This window comes from Tiliqua scincoides, chromosome 7 (genome assembly GCF_035046505.1).
Source record: "Tiliqua scincoides isolate rTilSci1 chromosome 7, rTilSci1.hap2, whole genome shotgun sequence".
Classification (NCBI taxonomy): domain Eukaryota; kingdom Metazoa; phylum Chordata; class Lepidosauria; order Squamata; family Scincidae; genus Tiliqua; species Tiliqua scincoides.
In genome coordinates, this window is record NC_089827.1 from 41,488,558 (window position 1) to 41,501,916 (window position 13,359).

Consider the following 13,359-nt stretch of genomic DNA (forward strand, 5'->3'; position numbering starts at 1 on the left):
TTCCCCCCCCCGGCCCCCAACACAGTGTCAGAGAGATGATGTGGCCCTCCTGCCAAAAACTTTGGACACCCCTGCTCTAGAGCTACCTTGAGAGATCTGCTTGGCTCGTCTCTGCTGGCATTCTACCATCATTCAAAAACTTTTTTGTTTCTGCAGGTTTTTGTCCTAGCTTTGCAGGCTATCTTTTGGTGTAGTCTTTGGGTTTTGTATTTTTATTTGTTGCCTGTTGGTTTGTGTGAATTCTGTTTTTGTGCTTATGGTTTTGAATTGTTAGCCACCAAGTGTTTAGAGATTGGACTAGAACAGGGGTGTCCAAACATTTTGGCAAGAGGGCCACATGATCTCTACGACACTGTGTCAGGGGCCGGGGAAAAAATTAATTTACATTTAAAATTTGAATACATTTACATAAATGAATATATTAGAGATGGAACTTATATGAATGAATGAAGGTCTTGCAGTAGCTCAAGGCCTCTAAAAGGCCTTGCACAAAGCAAGGCTGGTCGTTCCTTGGCTGCCACTGCTGCATCACAGACTTGAAACAGCAAGTAATGGAGGGAGCCCTCTGCCCACAGCTCATGTGAGAGGTCGAACAGTCACCCTCGCGCTGAGATTGGTTGCATCGGGCCAGCATGGGTTCCAGCAAGTCTCCAGAGGGCCAGAGGCTCATTGGAGATTGGGGGCTCCCTGAGGGCCAGGTTGGGAGTCCCCGAGGGCTGCAAGTGGCCCCCAGGCTGGGGTTTGGGCACCCCTGAACTAGAAAGATGGGATACAGGTATTGTTAAAAAATAAACATTTTTGTAAAGTTAAATGAAGGCAAACAAAAATATGTTTAATAAAATTATTTTGAAATAGAAGTACAATCAAGAGCATAACTTGCCTCAGTTTGTCTTCATTATACTGGAATTTTCATGTATGTGATTTCATGATTTGTACTTTTCTGCTTAATACGTTAATAAAAAAGCTATATTGACTCTTGTTGGGTGGCATTATTTATGTGTATCTTGCCCAATTATAGAGCCATACAATCTTCATTGTACATCCTGGTATTTCATTGCTGGAATTTGAAGGATTTGGAGAAAGGGTTCCAGCACAAAGTACAAATTAGAGTCAGGAAAAACAGTGGCTTCTATTTGAAACAGTGAAGTACACTCATGACCACTGTTTTCAGTTGATGTGTTTTTCATTCTGCATTAGACTGCAATCAATAAATCAGTGTTTATTTCTGAAAGTAAGAAACAGATAGGAGTTTTACTTGCTGGACTTCTGCAGCCAGAATTCTCTGTTGGTGCTACCTCAGCTAAAGAAAATGTGTAGGCTAATACGCTGGTAGTTTTCTGTATAATTGAGAATTACCTACTGTGATTTTGGTGAATGCCAAAGATCAATCCTAGTTTCATATGTGTGTTCCAAAACTATGGTTGGGCAAGCCAGGATTTTCCAGATTTGGATGTCATGATGAATCCAATCTTGTTCTAAACCATGATCAGAAGTAAAAACTTTCTTCCTCTTATATAGTGAGGGGCGGGGAGAGAACGCCAGCCTGAGACCTGGTAATGTCATATAGACTCAGGATTGAACAGTGCTCTGTGGAATGTCTGACCCCAGCCAGTGTAAAGTGTTGAATGAGAACCCTTAAAAGTTATGTAGGCCAGCCTCTTGGCTTGAGGCAGCATATTTTATACATAAAGCATCTGCAACACAGATGCTTGTCCAATTTTTCAGAAAAGGAGGTTTCTATAGTCATCTTAGACAGTTTTGAATCCCTGAACTTAAACAGCATTTAAATGCATTTTTTCTGTCTTGTTCTGTGTTGACATGGTCACATTGTGTATGCACTTCCCTCCTGGGTATGTGGACAGAAAAGGGGGCTGCATGTATGGTTTCAAGGACTGTACTACTGCACCAGGCCGCTGGGGTGTACCGTTGGGCCTAAAACCTATCTGGGATGGCTAAATCCAGTATTTCTCCCACGTGACTGGTGCTGTAATAGATAGGAGTGCCTGCCAACCATATGTTCAGCTAGTAGGTGGTAATATGCTCATTTATATGCATGCAAGCAATCTGTAGGTACTATGCTACTATATGCACATATCACTTAATTGGGGCCATGTTAAAACATTGAGACCTGGTTTTCTTTCATCTCTTTTAAAAAGGAAAATGTCCTGTAGGCTAGACATAGCAGGCTTCTTCAGCTGCTTGTCATGTTGTTTATTGGCTAGCATTTCTGAATCTGGTCTAATTTGTCAATGTTCTTGAAAAGTGACTTCCATTACCACAACCTAAAGTGATATTTGCTTTTAGCCTCATTGGCAGATTTCTGCTTCGTATTCAGATTTTTATTTATCATAATATATTAAATATTACTTAGCTGTCTACTACTGCTTAGAGAGGCCTTCTTGTGTCTGGTTCTTCTTTACCTTGGGTAACATGTTTAATTTTATTTTTGTTATCTTTATGCCCCTCCAGTTTATTCTGATAAGTTAAAAATGTTTCACCTATCCTCCCAGTGTTTCTCATACTGTGGATCGGGACCTACTAGGTGGCTCATGAGCCAATTTCAGGTGGGTCCCCATTCATTTCAATATTTTATTTTAAATATGTTAGACTTGATGCTACCATGGTATGTGACTGCATGTATATTCTTTTAACAATGATAGTCAATGGGACTTACTCCTGGGTAAGTGTGGGTAGGATTGTAGCCCAGGATTGCTAAAAATTTTCCTGCTTGTTGATGTCACTTCTGGTCATGATATCACTTCTGGTGGAGCATGACAGATTCTCATTCTAAAAAGTGGGTCCCTTTGCTAAATGTGTGAGAACCACAGCTCCAAAGGATTTGCAATCCCTCTCATTTTGCACATTTGGTTAAGGAGTGCTGTAAATTCTTTCTGGCACAAAAGTAATAAACCAATGACTAACTACTAACAGTATGACTTGGTAGATTTTTTTTTCCTGTTTGATGTCACTATATTAATTTTTAGGTATAAGTATTTAGGTGTGTGCCATTGCAAGAGTTGCTGATGCCAGCTCAGTTTATGGGAATGGGTCTACCTGATTATCCTGGCATGTGGAGTTTGCCACCCTTTAGTGAGGAGAATCATTGAGAGAAACTGAAAAGGAATGAAACCTGGATAAAAATTCCCAGCTTCAGAAAGTAGGATACTTTTCCCATCTTGCTTAATTATCGTGCACGTTTAAGGGAGCGTGGAAAAGGAAAGTGAACACAAGATATGCAAAATCAGTTAACGTTCAACCTGTCAGTGGGTTGCAGAATAGTTACTTAATACCAGGTACACTTTGTTCATTGTACAAATGAAAACAAAAAGAAAAAATGTATTCCCCTTTTCCCCAACCACACATAGAAAAGCACTTAAAAGTTCAAAGGTAAAGCTTGGCACACTCCAAATACGAAATGATTTACTTTACATGCAGCAAAATATACAATAGTTGTTTTTTTTTCCCTTAAACAAACTTAATTCATTATATTCGCTTGGCACAATTGCAATTCATTTTAAAAAAATAGTTGAAAAATACTGAAACTGACCTGAATTCAAGTATTACGGTTTCTTCAACAGAAACATTATCAATGCAATAAAACATCACACGGAATATATCGAAACGTAACTCCTTCTCACTTTTTTGTTTAATCCCCTTGTTTTTTCTATACAGTTTTAATGCCAACACAATTCACAAATTGTATTCAAAATTAATATTATTGCATTGTTTTTGCATATCTTGTGGAACAGAAAATGCAAAGAGTTACTGATTCCCCTTTCAAAAGCAGAGACAGTGGTTTAATTTTGCACTCAAATGACCCCAGATACAGCTCTCCTGCAGTTCTAACTAGGAAGTGGAGACCTGTATGCACTTACACACTTCAGGCGTGCATTCTTTCATTCACTCAGTCACCTGCAAATATACCTAGCATTAACAAGAATCCAATCAATCACTCATATGTGCAAGACTATATCAAGTGCATTGCCTACTATCTTTAAATTATAAAACAACAACAAAAAAGGAATTTTCCATTACTTCAAATAAAATTACAAATTCTGGTGTATATAATGGTTGGCAAAACTCATCTAATATCATTATTAGCTTCTACCAAATTTCAATGGAAAAAAAAAACCAAAAAATTTAAATAGTACAACATAATCAAACCAATTTTAAACATTTGCAAGGGTGAAAAATAAAAAGAAAACAAAGGTAGGTGATTACAAAACTCTGTAAACACTCCCTTCGCCCCTCTCCCTCAAAAAATAAAATACAATAAAATAAAGTATTCAAAAATAAAAATTGGAACATGCTTTCAAGAAAATATTAAACAGCGAAAAGAAGGAGAGATCTACATAAGCCCATCACCACCTCTCTTTGAAATGGGCGGGTTGCCTGAACTCCGACCTGACAGAGCTGGCTTCCTGCTCTTTGAGCAATTGGCACAGCTATCTGTCTGAGCTCTGATTGGTTGGCAGGGAAGACTGCCTGAGCTCTGATTGATTGGCAGAGCAAACTGCCTCGGAGTTTCTACATTTCCATCAACAAGCATCTGCAATATTGCCACCTGCATCTCCTGTACCCTTGCAGCTTCTGCTTCCTCCTCCTCAGCAAAGTGCAAGAATCTGCAGCAGAAGTCTTCTATTCCACTTGCAGATCAAAAGGGCCTTGGCTTTATGGAGACGGTGAGGCTCATACAGAATATGTGCAAAATGATTCTTTTTTGTACAAGCAAAGTTGAAAGACACCCGTTTGATGCAGTGTCCTTTTGTCTAGGGCCATCCACAGAAAGCTGAGGTTTGCCGTCACATTCAGGAAGCAGCCTTTGTTCCTTGTGCAGGGACTGAAAAAAGGAGGAAGCCAACCCTCCTACTTCTCCTCACTCTTCCTTCATGGACACATGCTGGGGTTGTATATTCACTCCTGAAAAGCTTTTTTACACCACCCAACTCTGCGATTCGTCCTGACAGAAATGAATGAAGAACGCTGTTCTGGTTACTCCAGGTCACGAGAACAGTGAGGCACTTCTGAAACAAACCCATTAGGAACATTGAAACAAATTAAAAAACCAGCATCACTTTCAGCCTCGGCAACTACAGGCTGCTGATATAAATTCTGGTGTCTTTAGACTCCTCTTGACTTTTTCTACAATCTGGGTTTGGGGCTGCTTCCTCTCCCATACAGTCCTGCCCTGGGTCCCTGCAGTTAACAAAAGGCAAAAGTTTGCCATTGGGGCTTGGCTTGCTGTTAGCACTCAGAATGTTGTCTGCAGCACTCTCCATCTCTTCTATCGTCAACTCACAAGCATCAGCTAGCTCTTGGGTTGTGACCTCAATGAACTTTGGATCTTGAGCAAACTGTGCCAGTCCTTCCGAAATCAAGACCTTTAATGAACCAGGAGATGAAACACAAGGAACAAAAGTGTAAATCAGTATTAATATCATCCGTTGCACCCAGTGCCCCCTGCCCCTCCCAAAGCCCATCAGCGAAAATCATTGGTAGTAATAATCTGGTGTTGGAGACTTTATAGTAGATGTAACGTGGGAGCTCCACTTCAGACGTTTGTCAATTTAAAGCCTGTATAATAATTCACATTTCCTTTCTGTCGTCATTGTTACAACTACCACTGACACTAACCTTTTTGTTCCATCTGGCATTTGGGTAATATGTGGTGTCGTGTCTGTCCCCTGTCTCTATAGCAGTGCTTTGATTAGAAATAATTGCCCTCTGCCAATTTGTTGTTGCCCTTTGATTTTATTTATTGTTTTGTATATTTTTAGTTCTTGAACTGTAAGCCGTCTTAAGCATTTGCTCCAGCAGGTATATATAAATAAATATATCCACTTACCGCTTCAATAAGGCTGCTAGCGCTGCCATGAAATTGCCTGCCACACTCTCTGGTTTGGCTGGGAACTGTGAGGGAGACTGGTCTGGCTTTTCGAGTGCTGCCAGAGCTGGTGCCATCAGAATACAAGGAGCTGCAGTGTATTGAGGGGAAGCTGCTATTAAGTTTCTCATTGGACTCCGCTCCATCAAGCCACAAGGTTTGCTGCTCTGGCCAACCCTGTGTACAGCGCGTAGCAGGGGGTGTGGCACATGACCGAGTGGACCTTATGGGTGAATGGCTTCTTTGAAGAATGGGACTCAGACCTCCAGCTGTTAGTGCCTATAGATAGAAAAAGAGAACATGACTGTGGCTGCAAGCTGAAGAATAATATGAGAAGGAAACTGTATAGTGTGTCTTGAAACAAGCTCAAGCTGAACTGGGAGCTTGACTGGCTTGGCCTGTGGGATATGAAGGCCATTGCTTTAGCAACCTGCTGCCCATTCTTAAAACAACTACAGGGGTGACCTCTGTATTCATGAATCCTATATCCATTGATTCTGTTATCTGAGGAGCTAGTCCAACTCCCCCCAGCGGTGCTCTCCTCATGCACGTCCCTTCTGGAGATGAGGGGACTTCCCTGGAGGTGAGGGCTTCTGAGCTCATTAGAGGCCGATGACATCTGCCCCTGGCCTCTGCCGAGCTCAGGCTGAATAATGGGACTTCTGGTTTCACAAAGAAACTGAAAGTTACTTTTTTAATGCCTTAAGGCATTGGAGGCCTAGGGAAGCCCACAGCTTCCCAATGGCTTATAAGGCATTAAAAACGTCATTTCCATTTTCTTTGTGAAACAGAAGTAGCGTTATTTCTCTTGCAGAGCTCGCTCAGTCTGAAGGGAGCTCTGCTTCCCTCCCAATTAGGGGGGCAACATCCCAGGACCGTGGGGGCGGGTGTTTGCCCATGTCTGTGGTTTCAGCTATCCATAAGGGGTTCCACAACAGAACCCTGCAGATAAGGGGGCATGCCTGTATTCCTCCTTGTATGGCAAAAAGGAAATGGATCAAACTGTAACTTGGTCTTATGCAACATTTGTTTTTTGTTTGCCCTCTATAATCATCATTGGGAGTATCTAGAAACCAAATTCAATGAATTTACATTCACTTCACCCTTTTGCATACAAAAGATGGATAGCTTTAATTTCATCAGCTGGATGGACTGGAGCATTGCTTAGGAAGGCAATGTTGCTTTGATTTATCTGGTAAAAGCCCAAACACGTATGTGGATGAATGAGTGTAAGAACAGCCCTGTCAAGTAAATAATCATGGTTGCAGCTGTATTCTGCAGGACCAGAATAGTTCCCTTAGCCCTAGGAGTCTCCTTGGGATAAGGGAATATTATTGGCTGGTGCCAGTGGGTCTCCTTGGATCTACACCCACTACTTACTAGGTGCAGAACCAAGGATGCCCATGTTGGGTGGCACAGCTCAGGAGGGGGCTTAGGATTCGGAGTCAGTCTCTGCCATGATCCCTTCATGTCTCCTGGGCCCAATCTGCCTGCTAGCCCTTCTTCCCCCCCCCCACCTCAAAAGGTCTCCCCACTGGCTGGCAGGAGCACTTACTGCTGGCTGCTGCAGTCCAGTGTCTACCTGATGCCGATGGCCAGTGCTGACTGGCAGTGGCCTCTCCACTAGCATAGCGGGTTTACCACCCTTGGCAACATGCTTTATGGTACTTATGGTAGTATGCCTTATGGTGGTTGCTGGGACAGTGTGGCGGGTGCCAGCGCTGCCCCAGCAGAGGATTGGCCCCTAAGTTTTGACAGCAGCAACAGAGAAAAATTTCAGGGTCAGTTCTCTAATAAATTCCAAATGCCTGATGAAATAAAACAGCTTTATTTGCTTCCTAAACCCAAGGAAAGATCTATCTTCAGCTCCAGTTGGTAAATGGACAGCTAGATTCTGCAACAACTGCAGCTTCCAAACCAACTTCAAGTGCAGCAAAAAAATACAGCATAGTACTGTAGCTGAGTCTCAATATTAGTAAGGGTTATAGAGACAGAGGAGGAGGAAAACAGCAAGGCAAAAGTCACCAACACCATTGCTGCCACCTGCTGTGCTCTTTAAGTGTGACTGCCTTGCATATAAATGCTTGATCAATAGGTAGGTAGATAGTGACTAAGGCCCAAATCAAATGTGCACTTATTCAATGAGAAAATACTTCTGGGAGTCACAATCTGTGGGTTTTGACTCATGTGGGATTTGCTCCCATGCATTCACTGCAGTCCAGGGCACAAGTCCCTCCTCCCACATGTATAAGAACGTAAGAAGAGCACAGTAATAAAAATAGTATAATAAAAAATAAAATAAAATAAATAAAAAATATAGATAATAAAAACAGTATAAACAATAAAAACAAATGGTATAAAACAGCCAGCAATAAAAACACCAATAACAAACATTAAAATAAATGCATAGAAGCAACCATGATAGGGCCTCAAGGGCCTTCCTAAATAAAATGTCTTCAGGCCTCACCAGAAGGTTGAACATAAGAAGATCCCTGCTGGATCAGGCCAAAGGCCCATCTAGTCCAGCTTCCTGTATCTCACAGTGGCCCACCAAATGCCCTAGGGAGCACACAAGACAACATACACAACCTGCGTCCTAGTGCCGTACCCTGCATCTGGCAATCAGAGGCAGCCTACCTCTACCTTACACATACCTACCATGACTCGTAACCCGTAATGAACTTTTCCTCCAGAAATTTGTCCAATCTCCTCTTAAAGACATCCAGGCAAGATGCCATCACTATATCCTGTGGCAAGGAGTTCCACAAACTAATTACACGCTGGGTAAAGAAATATTTTCTTCTGTCTGTTCTATCTCTCCCAACACTCAACTTTTGTGGATGTCCCCTGGTTCTGGTATTATGTGAGAGGGAAACACATTCTATCCACTGTCCATCCCCTGCATGATTTTTTTATGTCTCAGTCATGTCCTCCATATATAGTTAATGTGGTCCATGCCAACAGCTAAATTTACACACACACACACACACACACACACACACACACACACACACACACACACACACACACACACAACCTATGAGCAGACACGCATACTGAAGGAGGGATGGCATGGGATAAAGAAACGCACATGAATATTGTTTCCTAACTTGAGCTTATTCTGTAGAAAATTCCCATTTACCTCGTGGATTTCTACACATGTGGTTTGGGCCCAAGTCCTTGTTTTTCAGCAGAAGGTACAGGGGATATATCAGATGTATATGATAAATCAGCACCTGTGACCATGGCTGCCATCTCCTTATCAGAAACAGAATTAGGTTCACAAGCTGTGTATTTTAGTGGTATAGATCCTATGTTTAGATACTTAGTAGAGAGGAAGGCTCACCTGATGATGTACCAGATGTAAGGGTAATACTGTCTTCTGGGACATTTCTGCACTCTGATTTTTCTGTCTCTTTAGACACTCTAGGTGGAAAGATGCTCTTCGACCTACAAAGCCAATTGGACAGAAGCACAGTCATCATTTAAAGTGCCATTATACTGTGACTGGAAGTAGGACCGCACATAACTTGTTATGCAGCAAGAAAATTCCCAGACCCATGATTGCCTCATATCCTGAATGCAGAGGCAGGGTAGTTGTGGAAGAGAACCAGTAGGCATGCTAAATTTCTCTCTGCTCACCAATTTCCTTCTCTAAATCACTCTCCTTGGCCATTTTTATTTTCGCTCATTTTTTGCCTCAATTGGGATTTGAGATTGGAAAGCCTAACTGGTGAGAGAATCGGCTCTTTGGGAGGAATTTGCAGGAAAAAATAAACAGGGACAGGGAGGGTTAAGCACCTCCAAAGGATTCTTCTTAACAAATACCAACTGCCCCCATGCACATGTTACCTTCAGAAATGTAGATTTGGAATTACATCTCTCTCATAGTAGAGTTGGTTTATGGCCTGGTTCTCACTATCCTGTACTTCTCCATAACACAGGTGGAAGCACACACAATTGGCTTGCTTCTCTTCAGAAAAAAGTTTTCTGAATATAAACAAATGGCATGTTCAAGTAGAAGGGTTTTAGTCCAGAACTCTCCTCAGTGATTCTATTTTTTATGTATAGGAATTTTAAAAACGGATCATTTCATAATATCAGTCCTCCTGCGGTATTAAGGTGTAAAGTCCAGACACAGATTTACCATTTGTGAGAAGCAGACCTATCCTGCTTTGACTGAAAGTTTCAAATCATGAGCAAGTGATTGCAAATAACAATTCCTATAGCTGTAGAATAGTTTTCATACATGTCTGTTAGATCAGCAGAGCCCCAGTGTACTACAGTACACGCAGAGATAAATGCAATAATGAAAATACAAAAATACGGTAAGTATAAAAATGTCTGTACAGACCTAGTTTCATGTTCATTGAAGGAAGCAAAATACCCAACAAAAATGAGCAGCTGCAATATTTAGAGCACAATTCTATGCATGTCTACTCAGAAGTAAGTCCCATTGTCTTCAATGGGGCTTACTGTCAGGAAAGTGCACACAGGATTGCAGCCTTACTGAAACTGGTCATGGAACATATGGTATAATTTGCCAGAGTTATTACTTCGTGGTGCAGAACACAAGAACCCACTCATTGGAGAGTGTCGGGTGTCTTCCCCTTTATTGTCTTCTGGAGGAGTTAGCTGTCTGTTTTCATCATCTTGGTATGAGAGCCTGCAATGGAAAAGATCACTTTTTTTGAGGATCCAAATAAGTTAACTCTCGTAGCAAGTGACTCCTACTGAGTGATGGGTAAGCATCAGAAACACTACAAATTTTGCAATTCTGGAGTTGCCTTTGGGGTTCCTTTCAGTGGTTACCAAGTCACCCAGTGTAGGTAGTAGGCAGATTTAGAGACTTGGAGTTCATGGGACCTTTGGAAAAAAAAAAAAAATTCTGCAAGCCCAATCCCATTACTTAACTGTAATAATGAAACACTCACATTTCAGTAGATAGTATGCTTTGTTCACTACAGTACTCAACTTCTTCATTCAGTTGCTCATCATAAGTTTCTTCCTCCTGAGATGCTTCCTCTTCACAAACAATGGCTACCTGGCTATCTCTGGAACAGGATCTAATGAGCAAAGAAGATGTTAACTTTTAATTCCCAAAGAGGTAACTGTGTTAGTCTTGTAGCAACTTATTTCAACAAACTCTTTTGGACTACAGGTCACTTCATCAGATGCATGGTGAAGTTCTCAGTGAGCAAGTGTATACAGGAGTCTGCCCATATACATGAGGGTTCTGTTCTCTCGCCACCTACAGATATAGAAACTGTGAATATGGAGGAACCCTATAGAAAGTACAATATGTCCCGTCCCCCCCAAACAGGCATTTTCTTGCTTAACAGGAATGTAACATGCAGGCAGACAGCCTGCACGCTAGAGGGAAGAGACTAACTGGGCAGTTCCTGCTTCCAGTTAATGTTCTGGCTGTGTCCCTAGCTAGTCCGTCTAGTGTGCAGGCTGCCTGCCTGGATATTGCGTTCTCCAGTTAAGCAAGAAACTCTTCCTGTGTTCCACTTCTGAAGACTTACACTTTGGACTGCTGCAGGTTTGAGTTGACCCATGGTGGCAGCAGGAGCTTACCCTAAGGGAAGGAAACAAATGCATTGCCTCATGGGGGGTTAAATCGGATTAGGCTGCCCATCTTCTTAGCTGCTTTACCAATTGGGAGAGGACATTCAGGAGCAATCGTGTCAACCACTTGAGATATTTCCAGAGATTGACTAGAGTTTTGACATGATAATCAATGGTTTGCAGTGGCAGCAGGACTGGAGGGGTTGTTTAGCCTTTTCCCTTATGCTGCTTTCCTAATCAAAATTGCAACCAATTAACAATTAGCCTTAGAAAAGACACTTCCATTAGCACCAACAGAAATTTCCTTTCTAGGGCTAGGAGTGGCTTTCCCAATTTTTGTTGGGACTTCAGCCCAAGGGGGGTATTAAATATCCCATCCTTGTATGCTGTGGTCTTTATCCTGATCATCATTTTGTTATTTGTAGTATTGCATTTTATCAGTAATTAAATATTATTTCCCAGCATTTTCCATCCTCATGGCTACTATTTAACTGGAACACACACATAATTTACCATTTAATATTACATGCCATTTGGCCGTGTCTTGGTCATGTTTATCCATTCAACAAACATTTTATATATATATATATATATATATATATATATATATATATATATATATAGAGAGAGAGAGAGAGAGAGAGAGAGAGAGAGAGAGAGAGAGAGAGAGAGAGAGCTAACTGGTTCTCTTCTCCTTTAGCTTGCTTTTTGGGGTTTCCTTTATGTTTTGCTCAATCCCTTTTCATTTACGTTAAAGAACAAGTACACAAATATTTAAATAATGATAAAATACAATAGTACAAATAAGAGAAAATGTAATTTATCATTTTTCTCTTAATAAACTTGTTTGACAGAAAAGAAATGGTTTAACACCACTTTATAAAAACCATATTTTGTGTCCTTTAGAGCAGGTAAAGAAATACCTACCGCCCCAGTGCTTCATAGTAATGTGTCCTGATTTACCAAGGAAGCATCAGAAGAAAAAAATACTGTATTAATATAAGTAGCAAAGAAGGGAGATACAAATAAAGTATATGTAGATTTTTTTGGCTTTCCTGAGATAGACTGAAAAATTGAAAAAATTATTTGAATGGCATCTATATATTGTCTCACAACAGAGGTAGCATGGTTTTGCCATAGCAAACCAGACTACTCTAGGCCAGTATTTCTCAAAGTGGTCAGGGCCTACTAGGTGGGTCGCAAATCCATTTCAGGTGGGCCCCCATTCATTTCAATATTTTATTTTTAATATGTTAGACTTGATGCTACCATGGTATCTGACTGCATTTGGGGAAACGATACAGATCTGTACATTGACCAGGCTACGATGCATATGCTTTTAACAATGATAGTAAATGGGACTTAGTCCTGGGTAAGTGTGGGTAGGATTGCAGCCTAGGATTGTTAAAAATTTTCCTACTTGATGTCATTTCTGGTCATGACATCACTTCCAGTGGGTCCTGACTGATTCTCATTCTAAAAAGTGGGTCCTGGCGTTAAAAGTTTGAGAACCACTGCTCTAGACCATTTTCAGTTTCACTTATATTTACACCAATTGATGTAAATTCACTTGAAATCAAAGAGTTATATTGTTAGAGATAACAGGCAGTTCGGTGATTTAAAGCTGAACATCAAATGTTACCACAGGAGCTCCTACTATGAGAATTTACTAAGTATACACCAAAAGAATGAAAACAAATGTTACTATAACACCAAACCTGTCTATGCACATTTTGGTGTACTGATATACAGCAAGTCCTCACTTAAAGTGGTTTAGTTTTAAGTTGTTTTGTTACAAATTTGATGGAGGAAAAAATATTGATTCTTGACCGGGGCTACTATCTGTATGTTCTCCTCATGTCTGTGTGGGTTTTAAAGTTCCCTTCAGAGTGGACTGAGCCATG

The 13,359-nt window shown here is 41.0% G+C and overlaps 1 protein-coding gene across 18 annotated transcripts in view; it reads right to left on the reverse strand.

Moving 5' to 3' along the window:
• Positions 1–811: 811 nt before the first annotated feature.
• CACNA1C (calcium voltage-gated channel subunit alpha1 C) overlaps positions 812–13,359 on the reverse strand; it is a 605,715-nt gene continuing 593,167 nt past the window's right edge. For 17 of the 18 annotated variants that reach the window (XM_066634593.1, XM_066634583.1, XM_066634587.1 and 14 more), the window contains 5 exons: positions 10,819–10,950; positions 10,441–10,550; positions 9,231–9,334; positions 5,846–6,163; positions 812–5,381 (listed from right to left, as the gene is read on the reverse strand). In XM_066634593.1, coding sequence (XP_066490690.1) covers positions 5,091–5,381; positions 5,846–6,163; positions 9,231–9,334; positions 10,441–10,550; positions 10,819–10,950 — 955 coding nt within the window. In that variant the 3' untranslated portion in view covers positions 812–5,090. The remainder of the gene's footprint in view (positions 5,382–5,845; positions 6,164–9,230; positions 9,335–10,440; positions 10,551–10,818; positions 10,951–13,359) is intronic. The other variant, XM_066634589.1, reaches the window with a different exon arrangement.